At 53.3% G+C, this 25,159-nt stretch overlaps 2 protein-coding genes across 2 annotated transcripts; one reads left to right on the forward strand and one right to left on the reverse strand.

The window, feature by feature from the left end:
* The first annotated feature begins 1,546 nt into the window (after positions 1–1,546).
* Positions 1,547–9,038, forward strand: SPMAP2L (sperm microtubule associated protein 2 like). Its single transcript, XM_075709480.1, has 8 exons — positions 1,547–1,635; positions 3,129–3,179; positions 4,197–4,325; positions 5,942–6,073; positions 6,373–6,493; positions 7,497–7,628; positions 8,137–8,312; positions 8,924–9,038. The coding sequence occupies exons 1-8, from the start codon at positions 1,547–1,549 to the stop codon at positions 9,036–9,038; spliced, it is 945 nt and encodes a 314-aa protein (XP_075565595.1).
* A 2,302-nt stretch (positions 9,039–11,340) lies between these two features.
* On the reverse strand, positions 11,341–14,841 carry HOPX (HOP homeobox). The gene is made up of 2 exons (XM_009481645.2): positions 14,682–14,841; positions 11,341–11,422 (listed from the first exon to the last, which is right to left on the reverse strand). Exons 1-2 carry the CDS (start codon positions 14,823–14,825, stop codon positions 11,345–11,347), a joined length of 222 nt encoding a protein of 73 aa, XP_009479920.1. The 5' UTR covers positions 14,826–14,841; the 3' UTR covers positions 11,341–11,344.
* Between the last annotated feature and the right edge of the window lie 10,318 nt (positions 14,842–25,159).

The raw sequence follows: 25,159 nt of genomic DNA on the forward strand, positions 1-25,159 counted from the left end.
CTGGGTGCCCAGCCAGCCCGCCTCTGCGGGGGCCTGCGCGTACTCCCCTGCCCACCGGGCTCAGGCTTCCGCCGGCAGCCGGGCTCCCTCCCGGGGCCGCCGGAGAAGCAGGCGCCGCAGGAGCGGTTGTTTCCCTCTGCTGCGGGGCGGCAGAGGCTGGTTGGGGTGCCGGGGCCTGCGGTGGGGCTCGGGGGCAATGCGGGCCGCTGGCAGGAGGGCTCCCGGGCACGGCACGGCACGGCTGCTGGGTGCCGGCAGGCCCCTGGCACCACAGCCGAGAGCGTCTGCTGGGCGAAGCGATGCCAGCCCGTTGCGTGGCTGTTGCCGCTGTTGGGGCACGTGGCTCCCTGGAATCGTGCCTGGTTTCTCCACAGGGCCGGTGTCAACATGTCTCTGGTTTTCCTGTCCCCCCCCTTTAAAACATGGTGTCTTGTTTCGTACTGCTATGGAGTCCCAGTTTAATACAGCTGCTACTCCCCTGAGGCTCTCAAAATGTCCCCTTGAAGTTACTGAAGGCAATAATAAGGGGTAGCTACAGTGAGCCAGGCGGGAGCCTGCAGGTTAGCTAGTGGCTGCTGGTGCTCGTCCCAGGAGGAGGATGCTGGTGAGGGGACATGGTGCTGGGGGTGCTCTGTCCTGCAGTTTTGGGGGCTGCCAGCATCCCCCCCCCGCCAGTGAGGAGCAACCACCGGAGAGGAGCACTTCATGTTTAAGTGCGTTGCTATGCAGCTGCACCGGGAAGGTACCAGGGAAAAACAACACAAATACCTGCCACGCGGTTGTGTCCTAAGGAGATGCGCAAACTTCATCTGCCTTGTGCTTATTTCACACTGAAGAGCAGGCAGCCCAGGCCGCAGGTGTTACCAAGCTTTTAAATTCACCTCTTCTTGTCTTTGCAGTTTCTTGTTACTTGTCTGCACTCTCAAGCAACAGGTAAGAAACCCTCCCAGCCCTGGCCTGCTGGCTGGGTGTCCAGGCTGTGCCCCGCATCTCTGGGCGAGGGCTCGGCTGGGGATTTACGCCGAGCAGCGAGTCGATCTATCGGATGAGACTGTGATACACACACAGAGGAAATGATGCCTGGAAATGACGCCTGGTTTTGCCCTTCCCCCTTGTTCTCATGACAAACAACGTCTGACCGTCCCACCCCTTCAAAACAGAAGCTGTGACCCTTTGCTTTACAAGGAATTGATCTCAAAGGGAGCTGATCCCCCTTAAGCAATGAGTCTGTGTGAGCTCAGGCAGCGGAGGGGAGGCGTTTCTGTGGCTGCAGCAAGGCCTCGTTTTCCTAGCGTGACCAAAGGGCAAAGGCTCCCTCAGGGCTGTCCCCTTGTCAGCGAGGTGGCTTCACTCCTTCAAGTTGCAGAGCTGCTGCAGGTGTGTCCTGCGTGGGGATGCCTGTCTGTCCAGAGCTTTTGCCATCATAAAAGAGTAGAAAGTCATCTTTTTTTGTAATTGGGGGGGAAAAAAAAACCTTAACGATTGTCAAGTGAATTGAGGGACCTGACTTGGACGTACGTGTGACTCGTCCCTTGGCTGGGTCATGATGCAAGCTTTGCACAGCAGCGTCCATGCCAGCGGCGTGGAGCACCAGGGCCACGTGCGCTTTGAGCGAGGTTTGGCTGTGGCAATGTGGTGGGTCTGTGCCAGCGGTGGAGGAGAAGCGATGAGCCTGCCTGCGGAGATAGTGCCAGCTCTGTGCCACAGCTAGGCTTGGGGGGAATTTCTGCAGGGTTATCCTTCACCCCCTTGCACCTTTGCAAGGAAAAGCCTCTGGGGAGCTGCTTGGGAACGAACAGCTGAAACTGGTTTTTGGCTCCTGAAATGACAGCTGCCTTCCAGAGCGTGTCCTGTCTTGAACTGGTGGCAGGGGGCCAAAATCCCACAGGCAGCTCCTTCTGTGGGATCTCGGTGGGAGCCATGTTTGCAGTGTTGTGACCAGCGGTTAGGCGTGACAGGGAGATAAATCAGCAGGTGTCTCGCAGGGAGCGTGCGGCGAGGATGCTCTAACAGCAGCCTGCCGTTGCAAGGGTCTCTGTGGTGCTGAGCTCTCTAGCAAGCGTTTGCTGGGGCTGAGCATCTCGCTAGAGGTATCAGCCCCATCAGAGAAACCACGGGTGTGTCCCCAAAGCACAGACCGTTTTCTGTCAGCAAACACTTCTTTCGGTTGGTGTCCCCGCTCCTCTCTAGGGCCGTGCTGCTTTATTGCCATGTGATACTAAGCAGGGAAGCCATGCCCCAGGCTTTCACCTTCTGTGCTTTTTCCATGCTGCCTGCATCCTGTGGTTGTTCCCCAGCTGGCTGGGGGCAGGCACCTGCAGCCCCAGTGGGTGGGTATGGGCTTGGTCCGTGACACCAGGGAGTTCTGGAACACGCTTGTGGCGCTGGCGTTGTCTCGTCCTTCTCTTTGTACTGAGGCTCACAAAGCACAAGTGCTTCCCGGCCACTGGGATTTCAGGCCTGGGACACTTGAGCAGCAGGAGCAGACAGCGATATCTCATCTTCCTGACAGGTTTTGGTCTGATGAATATTCAGTAAAAACATTTTCGGTGCTGCTCCTAGGGTGTGGACCATGTGTGTTCCTGATTCTCTACAGCATCTAAGACCTCTGTGCTAAACGGACTGAAATGAGATGATAAATTAAAAAAAATGTCTTCACTTGTGCTCCTAAAGCCATGTGAAAAGTGCTGTCTCCATGGTGCCTTTTAGTAAAACACAAGAGTGTTGATAACAGGTGTTTCTGTTCATCTGGACTCCTGTAGGCTGGGAGATCATCCATCTCCTACCTGCTGGGTTGCATGGCAGGTTATTAGCCAGAAAAGTACCTTCCCCCTCTCTCTGCCATGTTCCAAAGGGACCCTGCAGTGAGGGCAGAACTGCAAATTCATGTCTCTGCAATCCAAGAGATAGCACAAAAATCCATGGGCTGGTGAATCCACTAGATTAAAGGGATGGAAAGTTCCTTGGAGAGAAAGAGATCCCTTAAACGTGCTCTCACAGGGATGGAGGCAAAGGCATGGGGGTTCAAGAGTGTCTTACAGCTTTGAGTACAGCAGCAGCTTCTTTATGCTTTGTTGGTGTAACTGTATGTTTAATGGCACATTCGTCCTTTTCTGCAATTTTGACAGGATACAAGAACTTGCAGAACCCAAGGAAGTGGCTTGTGCAAACGATCCCAGGTAAGAAGGTGGCCACACAGCCCTGGCTGGAGGGCTGGGGACTGATGGGGCCTCAGCTGGTGCAGACCCTTTGCATTTGTCTTGCTACTGCTTTCCTCTCAAAAGCAGAAGTGGCTCGAAAAAAACAGACTGAGATGTTCAGTGCATGAGGGGCTCACTTCAATTTGCTCTCTCGTTTTCAATCCAAAAACTGGGCTTGACCCGAGTCTTGCCTCTGCTGCCCCATCTGAGCTGCCCCACTGAGATGCTGCGGGGCAGGACGGTGCTGTGGTGCAAGGGGACCAGACCTCATTGGAGCCTCAGGCTGCTGTATCCTGGAGGAGACAGTCAAGCTTTAGGAACAGAGTTACTGTCTGCATTACGGGGTCAAGCTATGGCTTGACAAGCCAGGGCAACAGTCTCTGAATAAGGTCTCTTCTCCAGTGTCTGGATGGGTGTCACCGTGCTTGAAAAAGGCTCCACAAAACCATAGCCCTGCTGTTCCCTGTCCTGACTACCCTCGTACCCTCTCCCACCACGGCCTCTCTCTCAACGAGGGATGAACAACTCCAAATTTGCCCTGGGCACAGGAGAGTAACCACTAGCGTGCTGCAAAACCTCACCCACTTTCCATGGCACACCCTGACCGTAACATTATTATTATTTTTACTGTCATACCTGTGGTATAGTTAGGTGGTAATGGTGAGGCAAGAAAAATGCAATCATGAAAGTCCCCCAGGGGTTTCAGAGATGTAATGAAACGACCCTTCCTGCACATCCACTGGGAACTGTAAAACCAGACTCATCACTTGAAGGCTCTTTTCTTTTTGAGTTGACAACAACCACCTGGACAGCGTTAGGAAATTCAGTGCCAGAGAAGGTGAGTGCTCAGGGGATGGCAGCGGCGCTGTACAGGTATGGGGAGCTGTAGGGACTGTGCGTGTGTGTCCCATCCTAAGCAGGGAAGGATAGCCCCAGCACGCACATGTCACACTTGTGCATGTTTCTAAAATTTCACACCCTTGCTGTTCTTGCTAGGCTTGTGTGGAGAAACCAAGAGACCATCTGGACTCTCTCACAGGGTGCTGTGACAGCTCGACCACCCCCAAGAACAGTGGCACTGGCCAAGCCCAGGCAAGACTTTGGCAAGCGCCAGTGCAGGTCAGTGATGTGGTAGCACATCTTGGGGAAGGAGGCAGCTCAGATGGGGCTCTCTAATCAGGGGGATGTGCTGGCTCCCAGGGGAAGGGGAGATGCCATGTCCTCTCCTGCCACTGCTGCCCCACAGGTGACTCCATGCCACTGAGACCCACCAGGCTGTACTGGTGCTTGGAACAGGGGCCGTCTGTAGCAGGGAAGAAAGTGCTATGGGAGCACAGTCACCCTGAGTGCTTGACTTCCAAAATGAGGAGGAACTGGGGGGTGCTAAGGGCACCCTTGTATTTCCTCATACCTGCTTTCTGGTTGTGGGAAGGGCTTCTGCCACATATGGTGGTTGCTGGTCTGATTAGAGGTCTGGGTTCAGATCAGTTGCCATAGGAGGCAGCCTTGATCTCGGTCTCCAAACACATAGGAGCATGTTCCTCTGCTGTAACAAAACAAAAAAACGCCAGCTCTGCTTCAGCTTGGAAGCAGAGACATCATGTGCATGCATGCATGCCTTGATGGAAACATGTATGTGTCACACCTGTGTGTACAGAGGGACTGTCTGTCCCTAGAGTGTTTCCTGTCTGTGTTGGAGCTGGTGCAGCCCAGCCAGGCACCTGGACACAATTAGTGATCCCCTGCATCCTCCTGGAGCCTGGCCTAAATCTCGAGGATAAAGGTTAGGAAGTGCTATGAACAGAAAAATCTTGCAGCATCCTGCTGGCTGGAGGGAATCCAGGTCTCTTGCCTTGAGTTAAACCTCTGCTGTCACTGCATGATAAACAACCAGTCAAAGCAGTCCATGTTTGGGAACAGGAGTGAAAAATGATGTAAAAAATGTAAACTTCAGTGGGGCTAGGTGATGCTGCAGTACTTGAAGCAACTCATCTGTAGCTCTCTTGGAGGGGATGAAGCTCTTTGGAGACAGGATGGTAGTTGCTAGTCTGTAAGTCCTAGCAATGAGAATGGAGATGAAACTGTGTTGCACTCCTGGCTTTCCTTCTGCCTGGAGGGGTGTCAAGACACGTGTCTGTAGTTTTCTCTCCTCTGCCACTGTCATCAGCACAAGGGCTCTCATCCACCTGAGAGCTTCTGCCTCTGACTAACGGTGTCTGTCTGACAGCGCTTCCTGCCTTTCTGCTCACCTCTGCTCACCTCTTTCCTGGCAATGACAGGCATCTGCCAACAGCTGTGGCCGATGGAAAGCTGGATGAGCATGCACTAGGCAAGCCCGGGGAGATCCCAAGATGAAAGGAGCTGCAAGAGCACAAGGTGCTATTAAGCCACTGCAACAAAGAGGTTTCTAAATTGGCAGAGCTGAACAACAGAGATGCTGCCAGGTTTGTGTTATGGAGTGGCTTCCTGAAATGGTCCAGGGAGAGGCCTAGGCTTTGAAAGCAATGCACTGAGAGTGCTTAAAAGAGGACTCTGCATATGCAAACAGCATTTACCTTTAAGTCAGGAAATCTCAAGTGTAAATGCCCATTTGTTCATGGCTTTTCCATGTGCACCAGTGCCAACTTTTGTACATGCAGCAGGCATGGATGTTTAACCAGACTTAGGATACCATCTGCCAGGATCACGTTCTCTGTCTCTAGCTGCCTTTTACTAACTCTTCTGTGCTGTTCCTCAGGACCCCTCTTGTACAACCACGGACGGGAATCAACGATCCGGGAACGTCCCCCGCTAATGGATTTTGGCTTCCCTTCTGAGCGGCTGCTGAAGTTGTCTGAACCTAAAAAATACCCGGCTGCCTACCTGCAGCAAAGGTGAGAGGCCAGAAAGCCCGTAGGGTGCTATAGGTAGGCCCTTGGGTCTCGTAGCATCAGTGCAGCTTCAAAGTAAGCAATAGAGGAACAGAGGATGGGTACAACAGAGGGCAATATGCAGAGCAGGGACTCTGCTGCTATTAGGACCTCCGGACTGATGGCATGAGTGGGTTCTACACTGGAAACAAAGCTGCCTTCTGCTCTGGCAAACATGAGGCTTAAACATCCCAGCTGCAGCCTGGTTTAACCAGTGTGGGGGAACGTCTGTGAGTGGCGGTGCCGTGACTCTCTGCTTCCAGACCTCGCCAGTCCCCTGAGTGGCCCGTGTCGCCAGCTGCACTGAGCTATAAGGCCTCTCCACGGATCCTGGAGCTTGCACGGCCAAAGGTGCTGCACCCAGAGTTCCTGCTGGCCAGAGAGGTGAGGAGGTGGTTGAGTGAGATTTGGAGGGGACAGCGATGCAGCAAGCTGTCCTGAGCTTTTACACCCTGTGTCCTGCCCCTGGATGTGCCCTGGCTGAGGGACAGAAAACAGCCTGGCTGGAGCAGCCTAGAATAGCAGGAGAGCCAAGGGAGGAATCTGGGCTGCATCCCCTGATAAAGCAGCCTGGGAAAGTGGAGAAACCTGATGGGAATGGCCTGTTTAGCTCCTAGGGAGTACAGTTGTGTTTGCAGTTGGGCAGCTCTGCTCTTATCTGTGTATATAGGGGGGATGAGCCTGCAAACACTATGTATATTTTAACTCTGTTTTACCAGAAGCCTAATTTAGACATGTATTTCTGAACTTGCTCCTTGTAGGCGGGCCTTTGCTTTGGCAGGGGTGAAAGGGCTTGGGGTAATCTCAGATCACAGTCATTTCCATGGCAAAGGCTAAGTTTTCTGGCTGCAGTCTCTGGCCTGAGAAATAAGGGAGGCTGTGCTGGAGCGGGCCTTGGCATCAGTAACCCTGTGAAAAATAGGGGAAGAAGTCCCATGCTGGAGCAGTAATCACTTTTGTGGTAGGAATGCAGTTAACTGCACTAGCACTTCTGCCCTGAGCGTCTCTCCTTAGCAAGGAAATTATTTGATTCAGCCAGGAAGATCAATATGAAAAACATTACTCTGGAGGAAATTTCTGTGCACTTTTACCGGCTACACAGGCTCTCATTACAGGCATTCCTCTCCCAGCTACAAGTGGGTGACAGTTGGGGAAAAAAGTAATATGGGCTAAGACGTACAAATCCCAATAGCGTCAAAATTACCTTGTAGTTCAGGAGAAAGAAACATAATGGGTGCTGGGAAAGTAAGAATGCTCCTTCTTGTGACCGCGTCTGTAGAGAAAGGGTGCTGGATGCTCATCCCTTTGGAGAGGGAATGTGTCCCTGTGGGCTGCAGTGGATGAGCTCTGTGTCTGCACATCCCTCCCCCACTCTGAACCCACGCAGGTGCCAACACGGGTGACAAATGTCGCAGCCTTGGCCAGAGCATCCTCGCGGTTACAGCGTCTGGCAGAGCCCCGGATCAGGAAGGTGACCTGCTTCTATGAGCACAGCTTTCTCGAATCTGTCATCCGTCCGGTAAGGTGGCATCACCCGGGACCAGGCATGGCAGGGATGCCGGGCAGAGCGGAGGGCAGTGAGTGCCCAGTTGTTGGTGGCTGTCTTCATGGCAGCCCTGGATGTGCTGCTGTCTGTGAGGCTGACGTCGCTGCTTCCTGGGCTGGATAGCAGGACTCATCCTCCACCCGGAGCATGGATGTCCCAGCAGACATCCCCAGAGAAGGGCAGACCTGTGCCTAGCCTGCAGTTGTGGGGATGGGGAGAGTATCTAATTGGGATCTCCAGCACTGGGGGCTGGGTTGGACAAAGGGCTATGAGTAGGAGGAGGTTGGAGGGCAGGTTGTGGGACTGGCCAGGCGGTGGTTTCTCCTTCCACAGCTTGTCTGGTGCCAGACACAACTGTGCACAGGATCATGTCCCATCTGTGCATGGTCAGTGGCTGTGAACCTGGGTACACTGAGTTGCGGGCTGGTCACCCTTGAATGCCAGGAGCGCCTTAAGGACCTTCCTTCCCATTCTTCCACAGGTTTCCAAGTTGGCTCAGGAGGCAATTGCGAGCCCTCGGATTCTGGAGCTGGCTAGGGCAAAAAGATTGCATCCTGACTATGTGCCCCTGCGGGATGCTGAGTGGCCAGTGACGGAGGCTGCAAAGCACGCAGTGGCCACACCAAGGCTCGTGGAACTAGCCCAGCCTTGCAAAAGGTAGGTGCTGCTTCCCTGTCATGCAGAAACGATCAGCTGTTAGCCCATTTTGTGCAGGCCATGGCACCTTGTTGATTTGGGTTTGGCCAGTGTGATTAAGCCACTTAATCATGCTTCCACTTCCAAAATGCATGGATTTTATATGGCTGGATTTGCTAATGCTGCATGGATCGTGCTTTAAAAAGTATTTCTGAGGTGGAAGGAGAACCAAAAGAGAAGAAACAGGAACTTTCTAATTCCACTAGAAATTACTGTTTGGGACTTCTCAATTATTAACTAAAAAGCAACCAGCTGACACATGGCACGGAGTGGCACATTCGTGTTGCCCAGCATGATGCAGCTGGCCTCAGCCTGGGCTGCAGGAAATGGTGGCTAGGATGTTTCACAGAGGGCGAGGGAATGCCTGGCTGTAGCGGCTGTGCCAGCTTCAGTGAGAGACGGGGCACCTCCTCTCACTGGTGTCCTGGTGACAGCAGCGGAGGCATGGCTGCTTTTGTCCTCCTTTAACAGGGAAGGGCAGGGCTCAGGTGGAGGTGTGTCAGCCGGCAGGCAGCTTTGGGAGCTGGCCCTGCTCCAGCTGGAATTGACTGTCACCGTCCTCGCTCTCCCAGGCCTCCTATGGGCGCTGCTCAATTCAACCCAGACGTGTTCACAGTGAAGGAGGCTGCTAAGAAGGCAACTTGTTCTGCTCGGATCCAAGACCTGGCTCGTCCGATTAAGCGCTGAGCTCCCTCAGAAACAGCCCGCTGCTCGTGCCGGCCGCCCCCATCACCCCTTGGAACATCACCCTCTTCGGGCTGTGCTGTGGCTGGAAAACCTGCTTGAACACGACGCAGAAGCAGCGCCCAGCAGGAACATTTTCTTACGAGCAGCCGCTTTTACTGGGCTTATCTGGGGAGTTAAATAAAATAGTCATTCCTTAAGAACAAAATAGTCACCAGGGGAAGCGAGCAGAATTTGACCTAATGTGGGAAGCCTCTCTCCCTAGGATGGGTTATGTCTGGAGTTTATCACTCTTCTTATTTTTTTGCTGCAATAGTTAAAGAAGTAATGAAACAACTGCTGGGGGAAGCCAGCACAGGAACTGTTCTTTCACATAAATAAGTGTGGCAAACCAAAGCCAACGGCATGCTGTAGGTGATGCAACACAACTCCTGACCTTGGGTTTCAAAATTTTTGCTAAAGTTTAGAGATATTCTTAGTGACACTCAAAGTTTTGTGCTTGTGAGAGAAGTAGAAACACAAAAGGCTGCAAAATTCCAGATACAGGCCTGGATTTCATAGGGTGCAAAGCTTTAGTACAGACTTTGGAAATGCTGGGGTGGCATGTGCATTGAGTTGGCTTGGATTTGGGGCCTGTTTTCTTAAGTGCCTGGAGAACGGGCAGATCCAGCCTTTTTGCTTTGCATGCATCTTTGATACAGGTTACACCGATGGGTTAAATCTGTGTGGTTCAGATATTCAGTTGTCTGACTCTGGGCAAAATAATGGAACTCTGCGTTGGGATTTTTGGAGCCTAACTCAAAAAAGCGGAGTTCCCCTCAGCGTAAGGGAGAAGGCATGTTGCGAAGACCAAGAAGAAAACAGATATTGGTGCCAGACTCTGCAGAACAAACTCTGAGCTCCAGTCGGGTCTGAGGGTGAGTCAGTTTGGCAGCTGGATTGCAGGGGAACAACACAGCCTGTATAGGACATAGTACAGGGAGATTGCTTTTATCTGTTTCCTGCGAGTTTGGTATGCTTTGCACTGGCAACGTAACCAGTGGCGATGGGCTGGAGGTACTGAGGCAAGAGAGATGCTCTCCGGCAAGGGACAAAAGCCATAAATGGAAGCATGTGGCAGTTTCAGTGCCAGTGTATCTTAATCTTCCCCGTGTTAAGCTGATTCTCCTTCCAAAGGAGTAGAGGCAGGTGACCACAAACCAGAAGAGGATTAATGAGCGGATCCACTAATTGATTCAATAATCCACTAAGCAGAGGATTTTTGAACCCTTTTGAACAAGGTAAGGTCACTGGGCAACGGTGCTGGTTATTTTTTAGCCCACGCGCTGTCCTGCACCAGGATGGGTGAGAGTTTGGGCTTTGTGCAAGATGCACAGCTGCATCCCTCGGGCTTGAGGATGGCCAGAAGGAGGCTGGGATTCTGCCCTCCCAACCCCGCCGGGCAACCCCAGCACCACCAGCCTCTGCCACCTCGGGGCTTGGGCTGTGCGGGCTGCCAGGGATGGACCCGTGGGTGCCCTAGAAGAGGAGGTTGCCCGTGTCTGCGGGCTGTCCCTCTGGCAAGAGGGAAAAACCCACGGAGCGCACTGAGGCTGCCTTGGAGGAGGGTTGTCCTCCCAGAGGAGTCTGCCTCCTGCCACTGGGGCAGGGAGCGCAAGCAGGGACGTAACACAGATCCTCTCATCAAAAAACTTTGGTTTTTTTATTAATGCATTGGCGGGGGGGGGGCAGGGGAAAGACCAGTTCTTCCCCTTTGGTGACCTTTAACAGAAATGTGAGAAATGCATTCAAGTGGGGCTTGGCTTGGTCTGATTATGGTGTAGGCCCTCGGTTTGCCAATATCCAGAGCTGACTCAGGCATCGAGCTAACCAAGATCACCTGAACAACACATCTGGTTTTCCAGGTGCCCTCCTCTCTGGGTGATCTGTATATGAAAGCTAGCACACGTACTTTGCCTCTGGGGATCACAAAGAAAAGAAATATTTTTTCCCCCTTCTATGTCTGAACCTTTCACGGCAGCTTTTCCACAAGCCTGGGACAAGGGCATGAGATTGCTTTGCCCCGTGCAGCCGCTGTTAATGGATGGGAATCACTAGACAGGTTATGCAGCCATCAGAAGCTGTATACACACACATATATATATAATACTTTTTTTTCTGGTTATGTACACTTTAAATAAAAATTATGTTAAATAGCAGGGTATTACTTTGTATCTCAAAACCTATTGCAACAGAAGAATCCCAAGGAAACCCACTCTGAAGAGCTTCACCATCATTTACAGCGGGCATGGGGATCGGAGCAGCATCCTCTAGTCTCTGACAGACCCGCTTTCTGAGGGCAGCCCTTCAGACTTCCTCCACTCTGCCAGGCGCTGCTTGAACCATTTCTGGAGGAAAAAAAACCCAAAACACCAGAGACTGAGTGCACTGGGCTGAGTAAACCCTCTGAATAACTTTGCTAAAGGTGCAGAGGTGGTCAGCACTTGGGACCACGCGAGAGAAACTCATGGCACTGCTGTCTTGTAGCAAGGCACTGCACTGTTCCCAGGCAGTACAGGCAGCAGGACAGCTGCTCCTGACCAAACAGTCTTGTTACCTATGTGTGCACCTCTTTCCAACTCATTTCTCTCGCTTGCTTCAGACCTTGACAGCATGGGTGAGTCCTCATTTTGTTGCTGTGAGTCCAGGTTTTTCTTGCAAACACAGTAAGAGAGTGGCTAAGGAGCTGCTGGATGGTGTCTGTTTAAATGGCTGGAGCAGTAAAACAATCACTGCAGGTCCAAAAATGACAGGAATCAAAAGCTGAACTACTTCAGAAAGGATGAGAGGGACAACACAGTGGCTCTCAGCAAATTTAAGAACAAATAGATTTTTTAAATGGGTTAAAAATTCTATTAGTCTTCAAGCAATATGCATGGCTACGTGATTCTGTAGTAACTTGGCATCTCTAAGCCAACTCCCAGAGCTGCTGATGCTACTTCAACACAGCCACAATTTCAAATGTTAGATAAAATGCAGCTGGATAAAGCCACACTACCCCTGTAAGATGAGATAAAACTCATGTGTGCCGGAAGCACAGCTCAGCCTTTTGTTTGGGAATATGCCCGTGATTTGCTTTGTTGGTGCTCATTTTGTTGCTATATTTGTTCATGGCTATTTTTGAAGCTATTGTGGTCTGTAATGATACAACCACAGGGTGCTCTCTACAAGCGGCTCTTGCACTAGCACTGCCTTGGACCACGTCCAGTCAGATGATTGCCTGCCTAGCCTCCTCCCAAAAATTTCACTTCCTATCCTAAACCATTGTCTCCTGTTGACTCAGTACCTCTTTGCATCTCATTTTTACTTTTTTTTTTTTATTAAAATGGCTTCTATATCTAGCCAATAAAGCACTCCAGATGTCAGGAGCGATGATTCTCTGTGTCATACGCAATGCAGGCACTTTGCAGCTCACCATCCCAGTCTTGATCCTGTCCCTAACATGACCTTCATCTCCAGATCTCTAGGAGCACCCTGGATTTGTGGAAAAAGATGGCTATCAGGAAAGATTTTAAGACGCCTCCAGAGGTGTCCTGGACATATATGGCCTGTGTTTACAACTTGGTTTAGGAAAAAAAATGGAGCAGTGCCGTTTCTAAGGAGGAAAAGGTATTTCAGGGGTACTGCCTCCTTGCTGCCTGAAACAAGCCGTGCAATGTTGTACCTGCCTGTCACCAAAGCACAGTAGAGGAGGGGTGTCCTTTTCTACTCCAGCCAAAGACTATCAGTGCAATGGATGTTGTACCAGCATCCTTCCCTAGGACAGCCTAAATGCCTGCATTGCCTGATCGGCTCTCATATCCCTTTGGCTTTGCCTAGGGAGAGCCAGGCTTGGCAGCTCTCTGCAAAAATGCTGCTAACTTTTCAGTGGGTTGGATTTCTTCTCTATACCCATCAATGCTGCTATGGGTCTAGTAGCTTATAAAACACCTGCATCAAAAATGGCTGCACCACAGCCTGAAGGAATTGGGAAGGAGCCGTTTGCTTTTGAAGCCCAGGGTAGCCTGCAGGTAGCCAGATGGAGCACAGGTCTTGGTGGACGTCCCAGACAGTGGCAGCCTGTCCCTGTGGAGGGAAATTTGGAGGCCTCTATGTCTCCTGGAGAGGCTGACAAACTTGCCTGACATCTGGGCTTGGGGATGCTGAACTAGCTAATTGCAGTGAGCTGGAGTGTGCACAGCCTGAGTATAGAATCATAGAATCATAGAATGGTTTGGGTTGGAAGGGACCTTTAAAGGTCATCTAGTCCAACCCCCCTGTGATGAGCAGGGACATCTTCAACTAGATCAGGTTCCTCAGAGCCCCGTCCAGCCTGAACTTGAATGTTTCCAGGGATGGGGCATCTACCGCCTCTATGGAACTGGCAACCTGTTCCAGTGTTTCACCACCCTCATCACAAGAAATTTCTTCCTTGTATCTAGTCTAAATCTACCCTCTTTTAGTTTAAAACCGTTACCCCTTGTCCTATTGCAACAGGCCCTGCTAAAAAGTTTGTTCCCATCTTTCCTATAGGCCCCCTTTAAGTACTGAAAGGCCATAAGGTCTCCCTGGAGCCTTCTCTCCTCCAGGATGAACAACCCCAACTCTCTCAGCCTTTCTTCATGGGAGAGGTGTTCCATCCCTTTGATCGTTTTTGTGTCCCTCCTCTGGAACTGCTCAAACAGGTCCATGTCTGTCCTGTGCTGAGGGCTCCAGAGCTGGACGCAGTACTGCGGGTGGGGTCTCACCAGAGCAGAGCGGAGGGGCAGAATCACCTCCCTTGTGCTGGCCACACTTCTTTTGATGCAGCCCAGGATATGGTTGGCTTTCTGGGCTGCGAGCGCACATTGTTGGCTCATGCCCAGGTTTCAACCACAGCATGTGCCACAGCACATCTGCAGGAGTTGCATCTATTTTAAAATGACTGTAGTTTCTTCAGACGATAAAGCCAGCAGTGGTTTCAGCACCTGAGACTATTAAAATGACTGTAGTTTCTTCAGACCGTAAAGCCAGCAGTGGTTTGGGCACCCGAGACTATCAGAAATGAGTTGGAAGGAAAGGACAGCATGCACGGGTTGTATATTCAGGGCTCCACAGCCAGCCAGTGACCCTCGGCGTGTGCCCTTGTTCTGGCTGTGGGAAGCACTAGCCTGGTCTCCAAACCCAGGCTGGGGATGGGGCTCCTGGGCAGGGGAGGCGCAAGGATCCCAGTGGGGCACAGGGCTGCTATGCAGGAGGCCACGGCTGTGGGATGAAGGGGCTGCAATTACAGGGTAAGGGGTGGGGTGCAGGGAGGTGCGGTGGTGCAGTAGAGCTCTGTGGGTGCAGTGTGGGCTTGGGCGTGCACTGAGGGTTGCAGATGTGCAGAGGAGACTTGTGGGTGCAGCGTGGGGTGCAGTAAGGAGTATGTGGGGTGTGGAATGGTGCAGAGAGTGTAAGTAGCGAGCGTACGGGGCACAGAGAGGTGCAGGGAGAACAGTAGGAAGCATGTGGGGGGACAGAAGGATGCAGGGGGTACGATAGCCAGGGACAGGACAGGCAGGAGATGCAGGGAGAGTGTGTGGGGCACAGAGGCATGCAGGGGGAGCCGGGCTGGTGCCAAGGTGGGGGCAAGGGACGCACACTCACCAGGGTCTGCTCCTCGGAGAGCCCGGTCTCAGCTGCGATGAGGCACAGTGTGGTGGGATCAGGGTGCTTGTTCACCTTGCAGAAGTTGTACTCCAGGATCTCCAGCTGCTCCTCAGTGGGAGTCACTGGCTTCTCCGTGGCCATCTCCTCCTGGGGCAAGGCTATGGGGCCAGGCACTGAGGAGAGGAGCCAGTGTCATTGCCCAAGCTGGGAGTGGCCAGTGGGGCCACACTTGCTGAGCCCCAGGTTTGCCATTCCCATCCCTGCCAGCTCCCCCTCCCCAGTGGCCTCTGGCCGTGGCAGGGCACACCTCCCTTCCCAAACGCATGCTGGGGAGCTCAGCCAGGAGCCCCAGCCCCCCAGAAGCTCCTGCCTCAGTTTCCCCACTGTGGCGACTGCACACCAACAGCACCCAGCTGAGCTGTCTCACCATCCCTTGCTGGCAGGAAACTGCAGCCTGTCCTCTGCTCAGCACTCCCCTGTTGCTGTATTTATAGCCAGCTTGACTCCCGTGGGGACGATTCCTGTTTACAGCCGTATTTAGGCCTTGGCGTCACTTGGGAGTGAGGTCACAGCAATGGGCATGTTGGGGGGAGTTAATTTAAAGACATTAATTAAAAAACATTATTTATCTTCTGGGTGAGGGGACAGTATCTGGCATCCAGCCTAGTGGTTTGTTTTTTTTTTTTTAATTCTCTCCAGCCACCAGGCAAGTTTGTGCAGGGGAATCACAAACCAGAGGATGCAGGATCTTTTGGGAGCATGGGCTTGGACCCAGCAATCACCCCATTTTCCCTCCTGATCAATGTCCTGGTCCTCCTCCTAGCAGCATGGGCAGACATCACGCAAAGCTGGCGATGAGCAGGTGAGCTGCTTTGTTTTTACTAATATTTAATGTTATCAGGCATAGGCATAAACAGTTAGTCATGTTGTTCCTGAGCACGGCTGAACTGTTTGCTGGTTTGCTTTTCAGTGTATAAGCGAAGGGTCAGTCCTCGGAGAACCGTATCCCGTGTATGTCCTTTGCCCAAGCACTCACTGCCTTCGACTGTGATCACTGCTAGGTGCTCCCGGCAACGGCAGAAGCAAGGAGCCCACATTCTCCTCCTGAGTAATGTTTGTCCCACTTGTGCTTTGCACGAATCTCTGGCAGGCTTGGCACAAAAGCACAAGCGAAACAAGTAAGTACACCTTGGGTAAGTCCCACACCTTTCTTCTGCATGGCTCCAAGTTTGCTCCCATGTGGCAGAGGGTCAAGCCTGCCGATTTGGTCAACTAAGACACAAGGCGTTGCCCCCGCAAAACATGCAGAAGTCCCTTGACACTGAATCATCTTGGTGTTTCCGAAACCAAGCTGTGGGGTGTTGGCAGGGGAGGAGCTGGATGCAAAAATGTGGCCTTTCTTGATCTGCTCTCCTGCTGTCCGAGTTGCCTGGCCCATCTCCGTCAGGCGGGCCGGTTGGTGTTGCTGGGTCCTCAGTGCTGCCAGGAGCCCTTGGCCGGCCGTGGGACTCCTCTGGGCCATCCCCCCAGCTGCAGACCTGCCCTGCCTCTACCTTGCAGTCCAGATTCTCCTTCTCTTTGGCTCTGGGGTGTAACCCAGGCACCTCCATCATGCTGCACCCCTACTGCGTGACTTTAAACCTAACTGCTTTCCTGGTTGATGGATAACCCACCTTAACCCACTCGGTACCCTGGGGTGTACTGAATGCCCCAGGGCTCTCACTTGCTGACAGCACTTCTGGGATGGGGCTCAGCTCCAAAACTGCCTTGCAGCTTGCAGAGAGCCAGCTCTCCTATTCACGAGAGGCTGGAGAGATCCTCTTCTTTGAGCTTTACCGCAAAAACCAAAGGCCCCACTGAGCCTTGTTTGCAGGAGGTTCCTTTGACTAATAAAAGGATCCTTTGGCATTTGAGTAGGGGCTTATAAATAGACCAGGGCTGGTTGTGAAACAGCCCACTCTGCTTGAATCACTTGGTAAGTACTGATTGTAACACAGCGGTTGCGTAAGGCTGGATGGACCAGGGAAAGACCATCTTTAACCCCAGGTGCTGCAAGCCAAGCTGGCCTCATCTGCAGAGTGTTGCAGCCACACGTGTGCAGCAGCAGCTGCCCGGGCTTTCCTGGCATCAGCTCAGTTCAGAGGTGTCCGTATAGGAAGGGAGCAGACAAAGTTCGGTCCCTCGTGCGTGTGAGCTGGTGGGGGCCAGGTGAATGCTGCTTACCTACCTCTGGAAATGACGCAGGGGGAGAAGAAGATCCCCCGGACTCCAGCACTGTGGCTGCTGGGTCTCCATGAGGTCAAAGTGCAGATGAGGCCAGGCTCAGGCCACAAGTCCTTCCTCCCCTCCTTGATCAGCACCCCACATCAACTCCGAGCCACCTGCCCTTCTCCTAGAAAGCCACCACAGGGCTCCTCATCACCTCTGGGTCACGCATCTAGCCTGGGCCACCAGCAGCAACACGTCCTGGCGGTTTATAAATCATTGTTTGCAGCCTGCTGCATTAACATACATTGATGTGTGTGCATTGATTTGCATAGGGAACACGCGCTTCAGCTTTCATGTTTCAACTTCACAGCTGTTTCTGATAATCTCCAGGTTCCTGAGGCTTTTCCCCGTAGGACACAGTATCTTCTACCTGCTGGCAGCTCAGGGTGCCCCACCACACAGGATATGATGCCTGATGGTTTTTCCTTGTCTCCCCTCTGCCCCTGCTCTGGAGGGAGAACAGTACCTAATGCTCAAGGCTGTGAGATGGCTTTCAGGAAAAGGTCAAAACCCTGGGGGTCTTGGAGGGTTCTGCAGGTCTCCGCACATTGATTCACTGGGCCCTGGAGGTTTTTCAGGAACCGTGTGGCCCCGTGCAGCATGTGGCACCCAGCACTTGGCACCTCTTGGGTGCTAAAAATTGGGGGTATATGACAGGACTTGAGGGTACCAGGAGTCCCTAAAAGTCCTGATGGGCTGTATCTGGACCGCTACTCACCTATGTGCTACTTAAATGGAGCCCCGTTTAAGCCCAGCCCTGGAGCCTGGCCTTCAGTCTGCACAGGACCTCTCCCCTGTACAGGAGAGTTGATTTTCTTGCTTACATTTCTTAAAGCCTAGCAGAAATACAGAGAATCACAACTGTTTTGCTTAGCTGCTACAAAGCACTGCTGCTCTCTGCTTTTTTTCTGCCTAAATTTTTGCAGGCATTGGGAAAAAATGGCTTTTTCAGTGCAAAGGATGTAAACTATCTACTCAGCTTTCAGAAAGGCTGGAGAGCTGTGGTCGTCATTCAGCTCTGTGAGCCATCCCATGCCCACTGTTGTCCCCACTGTGCAGCACAGGGATGAGAGTTCGGTGGCCGGGGGTTACTCACCCAGGAAGCAATGACAAAGCCAGATGCACTGTCACAGCGAAACCACAGCACCGGTGACAAGCTCCGTCCTACGTGTCAAGCTAAAGAGCCTTGGGGAATTCACACTTGGCTCTGACTATGTGTGTCTTGGTTTTAGGTGGAGCAATGTGGGAACAGCCACCAGCTGAAGCTTGCAAGGGGTTCATCGGTTGCCGGGGCTGCGGGCGGCTCCAGCCAGCATTGCTGTGTGCAGGGAGGCTGTGCAGGCAGCACCTGGTGCTCTTAGCCTGGCTGATGGGGCATTTCAGTGCACCTCCAGGGCCCCTTTGGAGTGAGCGGACAAAAGGCAATGGCTGACGGACACAAGTTGCAGCAAGAGAAAGTCTTATTCGATATTAGGGAAAAAATCTTCATAGTGTGTGTGTGGGGGGGTCCCACATGGGGACAGGGACCAGAGAGGTGGGGGCACCTCCATCCTTGGTGATTTCTAGAAGTCAGCTGGACAAGGCCCTGAGTGACTGGACCTAGATGTGAGGTAGGAGCAGTGGGGTGGAGAGAAACGTCTCTCCGCAATTATACTGCCCGTGTCCTGTGGTTGCACCCAGCTCCCCAGAGACACCCTGGGGTTACTAGCAGGGGCCCCAGCTCTGGCCTGAGATGGGAGAGGACATCCCTCTGTCTCCTAGCATGCCTGCCCAGCACTGCTACTGCAGTCAGCACTTACTATCCTGGCAGAAAGCAGTCACTTTTCCAGAAAATACATGATCTCTGTTTGCTCAGCTTTGCTTTTTTTGAACGGCAGACACAATAGCTGGCTGGCTGTGCAGCTTTCTGTCGATTTACTGCACCCAAAGCCCGTGGAAAGCTCTCTGAGCAGTAGCTCCTGCCCAGCTGATGGGGCCCCATAGCCCCTGCTGAGTTTCTTGACCCCTTCCCCAGTGCTCTCCCCACTGTCTCAGCTGGGATGCGACTGGAGGCATCTGCGTCTGGTTTTAGCTTGCAGCTATTTCCTGCCACTGCAGGGATCAAAATAGCAGTTCTCAATGCAAACGAGCATTGCTCCCTTGCTCTGCTGCAGAGCCGTGTCCCGTCCCCAGCTTTGCTCGGCCTCCTGCTGTGGGGTGGCTGTGGATAACATCAGCCGGCACGGCGCACAGGATAAGGTGGGACGGAGGCTTTAAAAATAAACCAGCCCCTGCCATAAATAAGGAAAAAACACCTGTCATGCATCCTGTAAACTACCCGTTCAGCCTTTTAGAAGATAATATTGGATGGGAACAAAGCAAACAAGAGCACAGCAGCTGCTGAAGCAGAGGCAGGTCCCTGTGGTACCCCCAGCCTGGGGTCTCTGCCTGCCTGTGTGCCCCTCTCCCTGTCCCAGGCATGAAGTTTTCCCACCACAGCCCTGCTGGGTGCTGTTCCAACCTCCCCAGCATCAGTAAGCGCAGGTCAGCTCCTCCCTCCACCACCACCCCCATCCCCAACTGCAAATCCACCCCAGCCCCCCCAGCTCAAAGTCTGCGCTTACCTGGAGCTGGCAGGAACCAGAAGTGTGTAAAACAAGAACCCCGCAGGTCCTTGGGTGACTGCTTAAGTATCCGCGTGTGTGTGTGACAGGCGGGGACCTGAAAAACCTGCCGCAAATCACAGGAGCTCCCGGGATCCACAGCCACTCTCTGGGCTGGTAATTCAGGTTTGGCATCCACTCTCCTTGGCAGGGCTCAACGCATGGTTGTACGCGCTGCGGGACTCTCCGGACGGGTGGCACGGGGAGCCGTCGGGGCCCATCCTGCCACGCTTTGGGCTGGGGGATGCCGTCCTGCGGGCCTGGGCGAGGGCCGCTGGGGCTGTTTCTTCCAGGGGTACTTGAAGGGTGAAGGCAGGGTGCGGGGGAAACTGCGCTCAGCCGTTCATCGGCATTTCAGCTGAGCCTGCGTGCCCCTCTGGGGTCCCTGGGCCCCCACCACTGTCCCCTTGGCTGCGACCTGCTCCCCTGCTGCGGGCAGCCCCGCTCCTGGCTTTGCTGATGGAGCACTGCTGCAGTCGCTGCTGTGCAGGGCTGGCTTCTCATCTCACTTAAGTCCCTTGCAAATGAGTTGTCCAGGTTTAAGGTTCCTGACTCTGCTGTGACTTTAGCCAGCCCTGTGATCGATCCCTCCAGGCTGGGTAGAGGGGCAGGGCTGAGCCCTGGATCTGACCTGCTGCTGCAGCCCGAGTGCCCGCAGAGGCACAGGGCAGGAACATGGCTGGGGATGGGGAGGAAGGCAGGGCATCCTCTTCTGCCAAAGACCTAGACTCTCCTCAATTAAAGTGCCTGGGAGCCTTCAGTCCCCTGCGGGGTGGGCTGGAAGCATTAGACAGCAGCTTAAAAAGATGCATCTTGTGGGGTGGGGTGCAGTGGGGAGGAGCTGACTTTGTCTCAGCTCACAGACAGCTGGAAGGGGATGCTGGAAAATCAGAGGGGCTGGAGAAAGGGCTCATGAGAAACTGAGTATGGGTTGCAATGGCTGAGATTATCTGCTGGAGGAAAATGGAAACTGGCGCTGGATGCAAAAAGCTGTGGAGCTAGCTGGAGCCAGGGGCAGGCAGCCCTGCCCCTGGGGAGAAGTGGCTGGACAAACCCAGGCAAGAAATCTGCCATATGTTTAGAAATGAGCCAAAACCATCCTGAAGATTGAGTGGTTTTGTAATGTGGGGGGAGACACGGGCCAAAGCAAGGGGATTGCGAAGACATCTGCGCCAAAGGGCAGGCAGACCGGTGCCAATTTTCCTAAGCAGGATGTCGTTGATCAAACAAGAGTGCTTTTGCTACAGGTAGCCTCACTGCCTGTAAACCAAGTGGTGCTGTTCAGTGGCTGCCAGAGGAGGTTTTCGGGAGAAAACTTGATCCTGCATGCCTTGGGCAGGCACCGGGCCAAGGGGATATGCCCTGTTTATCACCGGTGCTAAGCGACAGGAGCATAGATAGCGATGTGTGGGGGCAAACAGGTTGGAAAACACCTCCAATGGGATGGCTCCAGCAGCCATGGCTGGGGGGATTGGGGTGTATTCAAGGGGGCTGGAGCAGACCCCTGCAGTGGGACATAGCCCTGGATTTCGAACCCAGTGTGGGAGGTTCAGGCAGAGGTCCTGAATTGCATACTGCCATGTGCTTGGGGGAGCTCTGGTGGGTATTGCTATTTACCTGCCCCATGCCTCTGCTCTGCCCTGGCACCTGCTCTTGGCTACCCTTGGAGACAGCACAGAAGGGAAGATAGTCTGGCCCAGAAGGATTTTCTTATGTTTGTATGCTGTCTTTTATTTTCTTCCATGCATGTGCCCCAAGCATTGCAAAATGTGAGTAACCTGGCCCGCGGGAACAGGATCGGCTCCTCTCTTCCCTCGTTTATTACTGTCAACAGAGAGAAAGTCTTTAATGTGGAAAAAACTCTTTTCCCTTAGCCTGTGAACCCAGTCCAGACTTGCACTGGGAGCGCTGGCAGCGACATGTTTCAGGCTGAGACATGCCACTGAAATGGCTTCAGAGCTGCTGGGAGTCCTGCAGTGACAATGTGAAAGTCACGTCACAAATCTATCTGTGTCTGGCTGGCAAATGCTAATGCTTTTCTCATCCTGAAATCTTTTAGGCCCCATTTCTTTTCCTGGGAGAGGGTCAGAGTACTGCTGGAGTTTATGCTTCACCAGATATGAGGAGATCCTGTCCCCAGAGGATGTCCCCTTTGTCAGGAGAGTTAGATTAAATAGAAACAAAATGCAGGGTGCATCCAGGCCCATCACAGAGTTTAACTCCTTACAGGGGAAGAAATACAGATGTTGTGATGTGCATTTGACAATTTTGCAGCATTCTGTGGCATTGCAGCGAGGAGTTGGCAGCTGCAGCCCGTGTTCAGCATCCCACTCCTCTGGACCCCTCTTGCAGAGGCTTGAATATCACCCAGTGCTTTCGCTATGGCAACATGTTGTGGGGGGGCATTGGACACATAGCTCATGGCCCTCCTGGCCCAAATGCTGTCCCTCTAATGCTGTGTGGAGACAGGATGGAAAAAAGATGAAGAGGAGAGGGGGGAAGCAACTTGTGAAGCCATCAGGAGAGAATGGGATATAATTCAGCTTTTCTGACTCGTTCATGCTGCCTCCTTTGCATGCATCTCCCTCTCCTGAATTTTGCCATGTTTTCCTTCCTGAAAATGAGGCTTAGTACCAGCACCTCTTTTCTGGGCATTAAGCACAGATTTTTTAAATTTTTCTAAGTATGTCAGTTAAAAAATGTGTGCTTTCCAGAGACAGCCCCCCCAGCCCAATTGTCAAAGAGGGAACAAAACCTTCCCTTCTCCCCCTGAACACACCAATGCAAAAGAAAACCGCAAAAGCCATCTTCTGTTTTGTTTTCCAGTGTTTTTTTCCTGATGTGCTGGGGTTTTCTGGCTACTAACCCAAAAAATGTGGCTGGAAACAAGGCTTTACAGAATTTTTTGGCTTCCATTCAGTTAGAGAAGAGTTTCCTAACCAGCCAGTACTGACTCACAGGATAACTCTTGCAGCTAATCAGATGAGATTTCTGCCTGCAAAAACCCACTTGCCCCAGAATAGCGTAAGAGATGGGTTGCTCTGTAGGGTGCAGCTAACAATTGCCTTTGTCGGATACCCCAAAACACAAGAACCTGACTGAATCATGGATCTTTTGATCAGTTTTGGCCTGGGAGAGCAGCAACACTAGCTGCAGCCCAAGAGCCAGCAGCACACAGTGCTCAGATCATGTCCTGGGCAGGAGGAAGAGGAGGAGGTGGGCACGGGCGGCTCCTTGCTGCCCTTGTTGCTGGAGCAGGGCTGCCTGCTGCCCGCTCAGGCTCAGCAACTGCAGCAGCTGCGCTCTCTTTTGTGCATTTTCCTTTTGTTGTAGAGGGCAGGGTTCAGCCTGTCTCTCCTAGCATCAGAAATTATTCAGGCCAGGCAGATACGAATCAGATGTGACTTCCAGTAAGATCCCCACCTTTTCTTTGTCCATGGGACACAGCCGTGTGGATGGAAACTACGTTGTTTTATTGCTCCTCCAGTTATTGCTCCTCCAATACTTCTCAGACAACAGTGTCATCTCATTGGTATTTCTATGTGCAGTCTCTGCCTGGGGTACAGTCTTCCTCCCTCCTCTCCTTCTTACTAACCAGATTGTTTCGAAGTGACTAAACCAGGCACTGATACATGCAGTTCCTTGCCAGGAGACTTTTCAGCAGCGCTGCCATTGCTTGTGGGCAGATCATGCCCTAGCATGCGGAGAGAGCGGCAGGGCATCACACACGTGAGCCCAGGGAAACATGGGCTCTGGCATGGGTGAGAGGCAGGGAAGAGGCTAGGGGAGACACGCAAATCCACTCCTGGAGCACCAGAGGGATGTGAAGGGGAGTGAGTGCCCTTCCAGAGATTTGGATGGCTGTGCATTTTCTGGGGAGCAAGTCAGGGAGGCAGGAGGCTGGAAAATACCTGCTGAAATCCATCCTGGTCTGAACCTCTAGGCTGAAGCTGCCTGGTTTTGGAAGCGCTGACTCAAATATTCGTATACAGGTCAATGAAAGGATGTTATCCCTCCCTGGAGCAGGGATGAGCTCTGCCAGACCACTAGCATGCAACCAACGTGGCTCTCCCAGTTGCAGGCACGCTGTCCCAAAGGCCTACCCCGAGGAGAGCGAGGGGCTGAAGCAGGGTGAGCATGGGCACAGACCAGCCTGTAGCATGGCCATCAAGCCCAGCCGCTCTCCTCAGCCTTCACCGTGAGGGACAAGGACCATGTGCTCCCTGTGCTGTCCCAGGCTGGGCAACCCATGGGTGCTGCTCACTGTGAGGGCAGGGAGGGTGCCCCTGGCTGCAGGAGGTGCCTGGCCCCCACACCTACCTTGCAGCAGCAGTGATGTGCAGCCGGCAGCGGTCCCTGTGGTTTCTGTCGGACCAGTTTGGGTGGGTGGCACAGGGCCATCCATTGTGGGTGTCTGCTGAGAGGTGACCGTGGCACCATCAGCTGCTGGGGCATCGCCGCAGGCTCCAGGGCTGTGAGCAGGATGGGGCCTCTCCCTGCAGCACATGCCACAGCCCCCGGGGCACCTGTGGGAACCCCGTGGCACTGGCAGGTGACCAAGGTGACTTGCAGAGTGACAGTGAACAGGGAAGGGACATAACGGAGACCGGTCCTCTGCTCTGGCTGCCGGGTGTTGGGGAGCGGCTTCAGGGGCCCTGTGCAATTAACTTAAAAAATGTTTTTCCCTTTAGCAACCCGGGTTTTGCTTCTTTTGGGAAGATGGCACTGATGAAGGCATTGCGGCTACCTGGGTGCCAGCTGCCAACAGGCTTCTCTACACGGCTGGCCATGGGGAGAGCTGGGTGAGCACAGCGGATGCCTCGTTGCTCTGACAGCCTCACCGCCCCAGGGAGCGGGTCACCCGCAGCAGGACATCCCCCGCTCCTGGGAGCTCCCCCTGCTCCAGCTTTGGGGGCTGGGGAACTCCGCTGTCAGAGGGTTGGTTGTGTGCAGCGTGTCCGGCAGAGAGGCTCCAGGCTGGAGGAGGATGCTCCTTGCTCTCTCTCTCAGGATGCACTGACCAGGCTGGCGGATGGGGGTGCTTTCCAGGGAGGGGCAGTGGGACCAGGGTGCTGTGCTGCACAGGCAAGCAGCTGGAGAGTGCTCAACCCATGGGAGAGCCCAGCAGGCTCAAACAAGCACAAACACCCTAACAAACCTGTGCTAAAGAAGCTGTACCTGCACCACTGCTTAAGCACCTGCACCACTCTTGCCTGCAGCGTGTGTTTTTGCTCCTTGTCCTGCTGGAGGGGAGTGATTTGGGGGACACAAGAGGCTGGGGGTGCCAGCTCCCATCGGCAGTGAGGTCAGGTCCCGGGGGCTCACTGCCAAGCTGAGGCCATTTGAAGCAGAAGGAGGGCTTCTGGCGCTGGCGTGGGACTGCCTTCATGTTGCTCCGAGTGTCTGTGTGCCCATCTCTTGGCTGGCTGGTATGACATACAGCCAGTGTGTCTGGCTTCCCTGGGTGGCTTTTTCTTCCTTCTTTGAAGGCTGTTTTCTTGGCTCAGGCCTATTCCTGGCTAGTATGATCTTCTCCAGAGAGGGCTTGGTGTAGGGCTGTGTCTC

The sequence above is a fragment of the Pelecanus crispus genome, chromosome 4 (assembly GCF_030463565.1).
Source record: "Pelecanus crispus isolate bPelCri1 chromosome 4, bPelCri1.pri, whole genome shotgun sequence".
NCBI lineage: Eukaryota > Metazoa > Chordata > Aves > Pelecaniformes > Pelecanidae > Pelecanus > Pelecanus crispus.

Bases quoted from the DNA above. Each gene is read 5' to 3' on its own strand.
- SPMAP2L (XM_075709480.1), top strand. From the start codon at position 1,547: ATGCAAGCTTTGCACAGCAGCGTCCATGCCAGCGGCGTGGAGCACCAG. The intron at 1,636-3,128 runs GTGGGTCTGTGC...CAATTTTGACAG, and splicing joins GGTTTGGCTGTGGCAATGTG to GATACAAGAACTTGCAGAAC. The intron at 6,074-6,372 runs GTGAGAGGCCAG...CTCTGCTTCCAG, and splicing joins GCTGCCTACCTGCAGCAAAG to ACCTCGCCAGTCCCCTGAGT.
- HOPX (XM_009481645.2), bottom strand. From the start codon at position 14,825: ATGGCCACGGAGAAGCCAGTGACTCCCACTGAGGAGCAGCTGGAGATC. The intron at 11,423-14,681 runs GTGAGTGTGCGT...TTTTTCCTCCAG, and splicing joins TCTCCGAGGAGCAGACCCTG to AAATGGTTCAAGCAGCGCCT.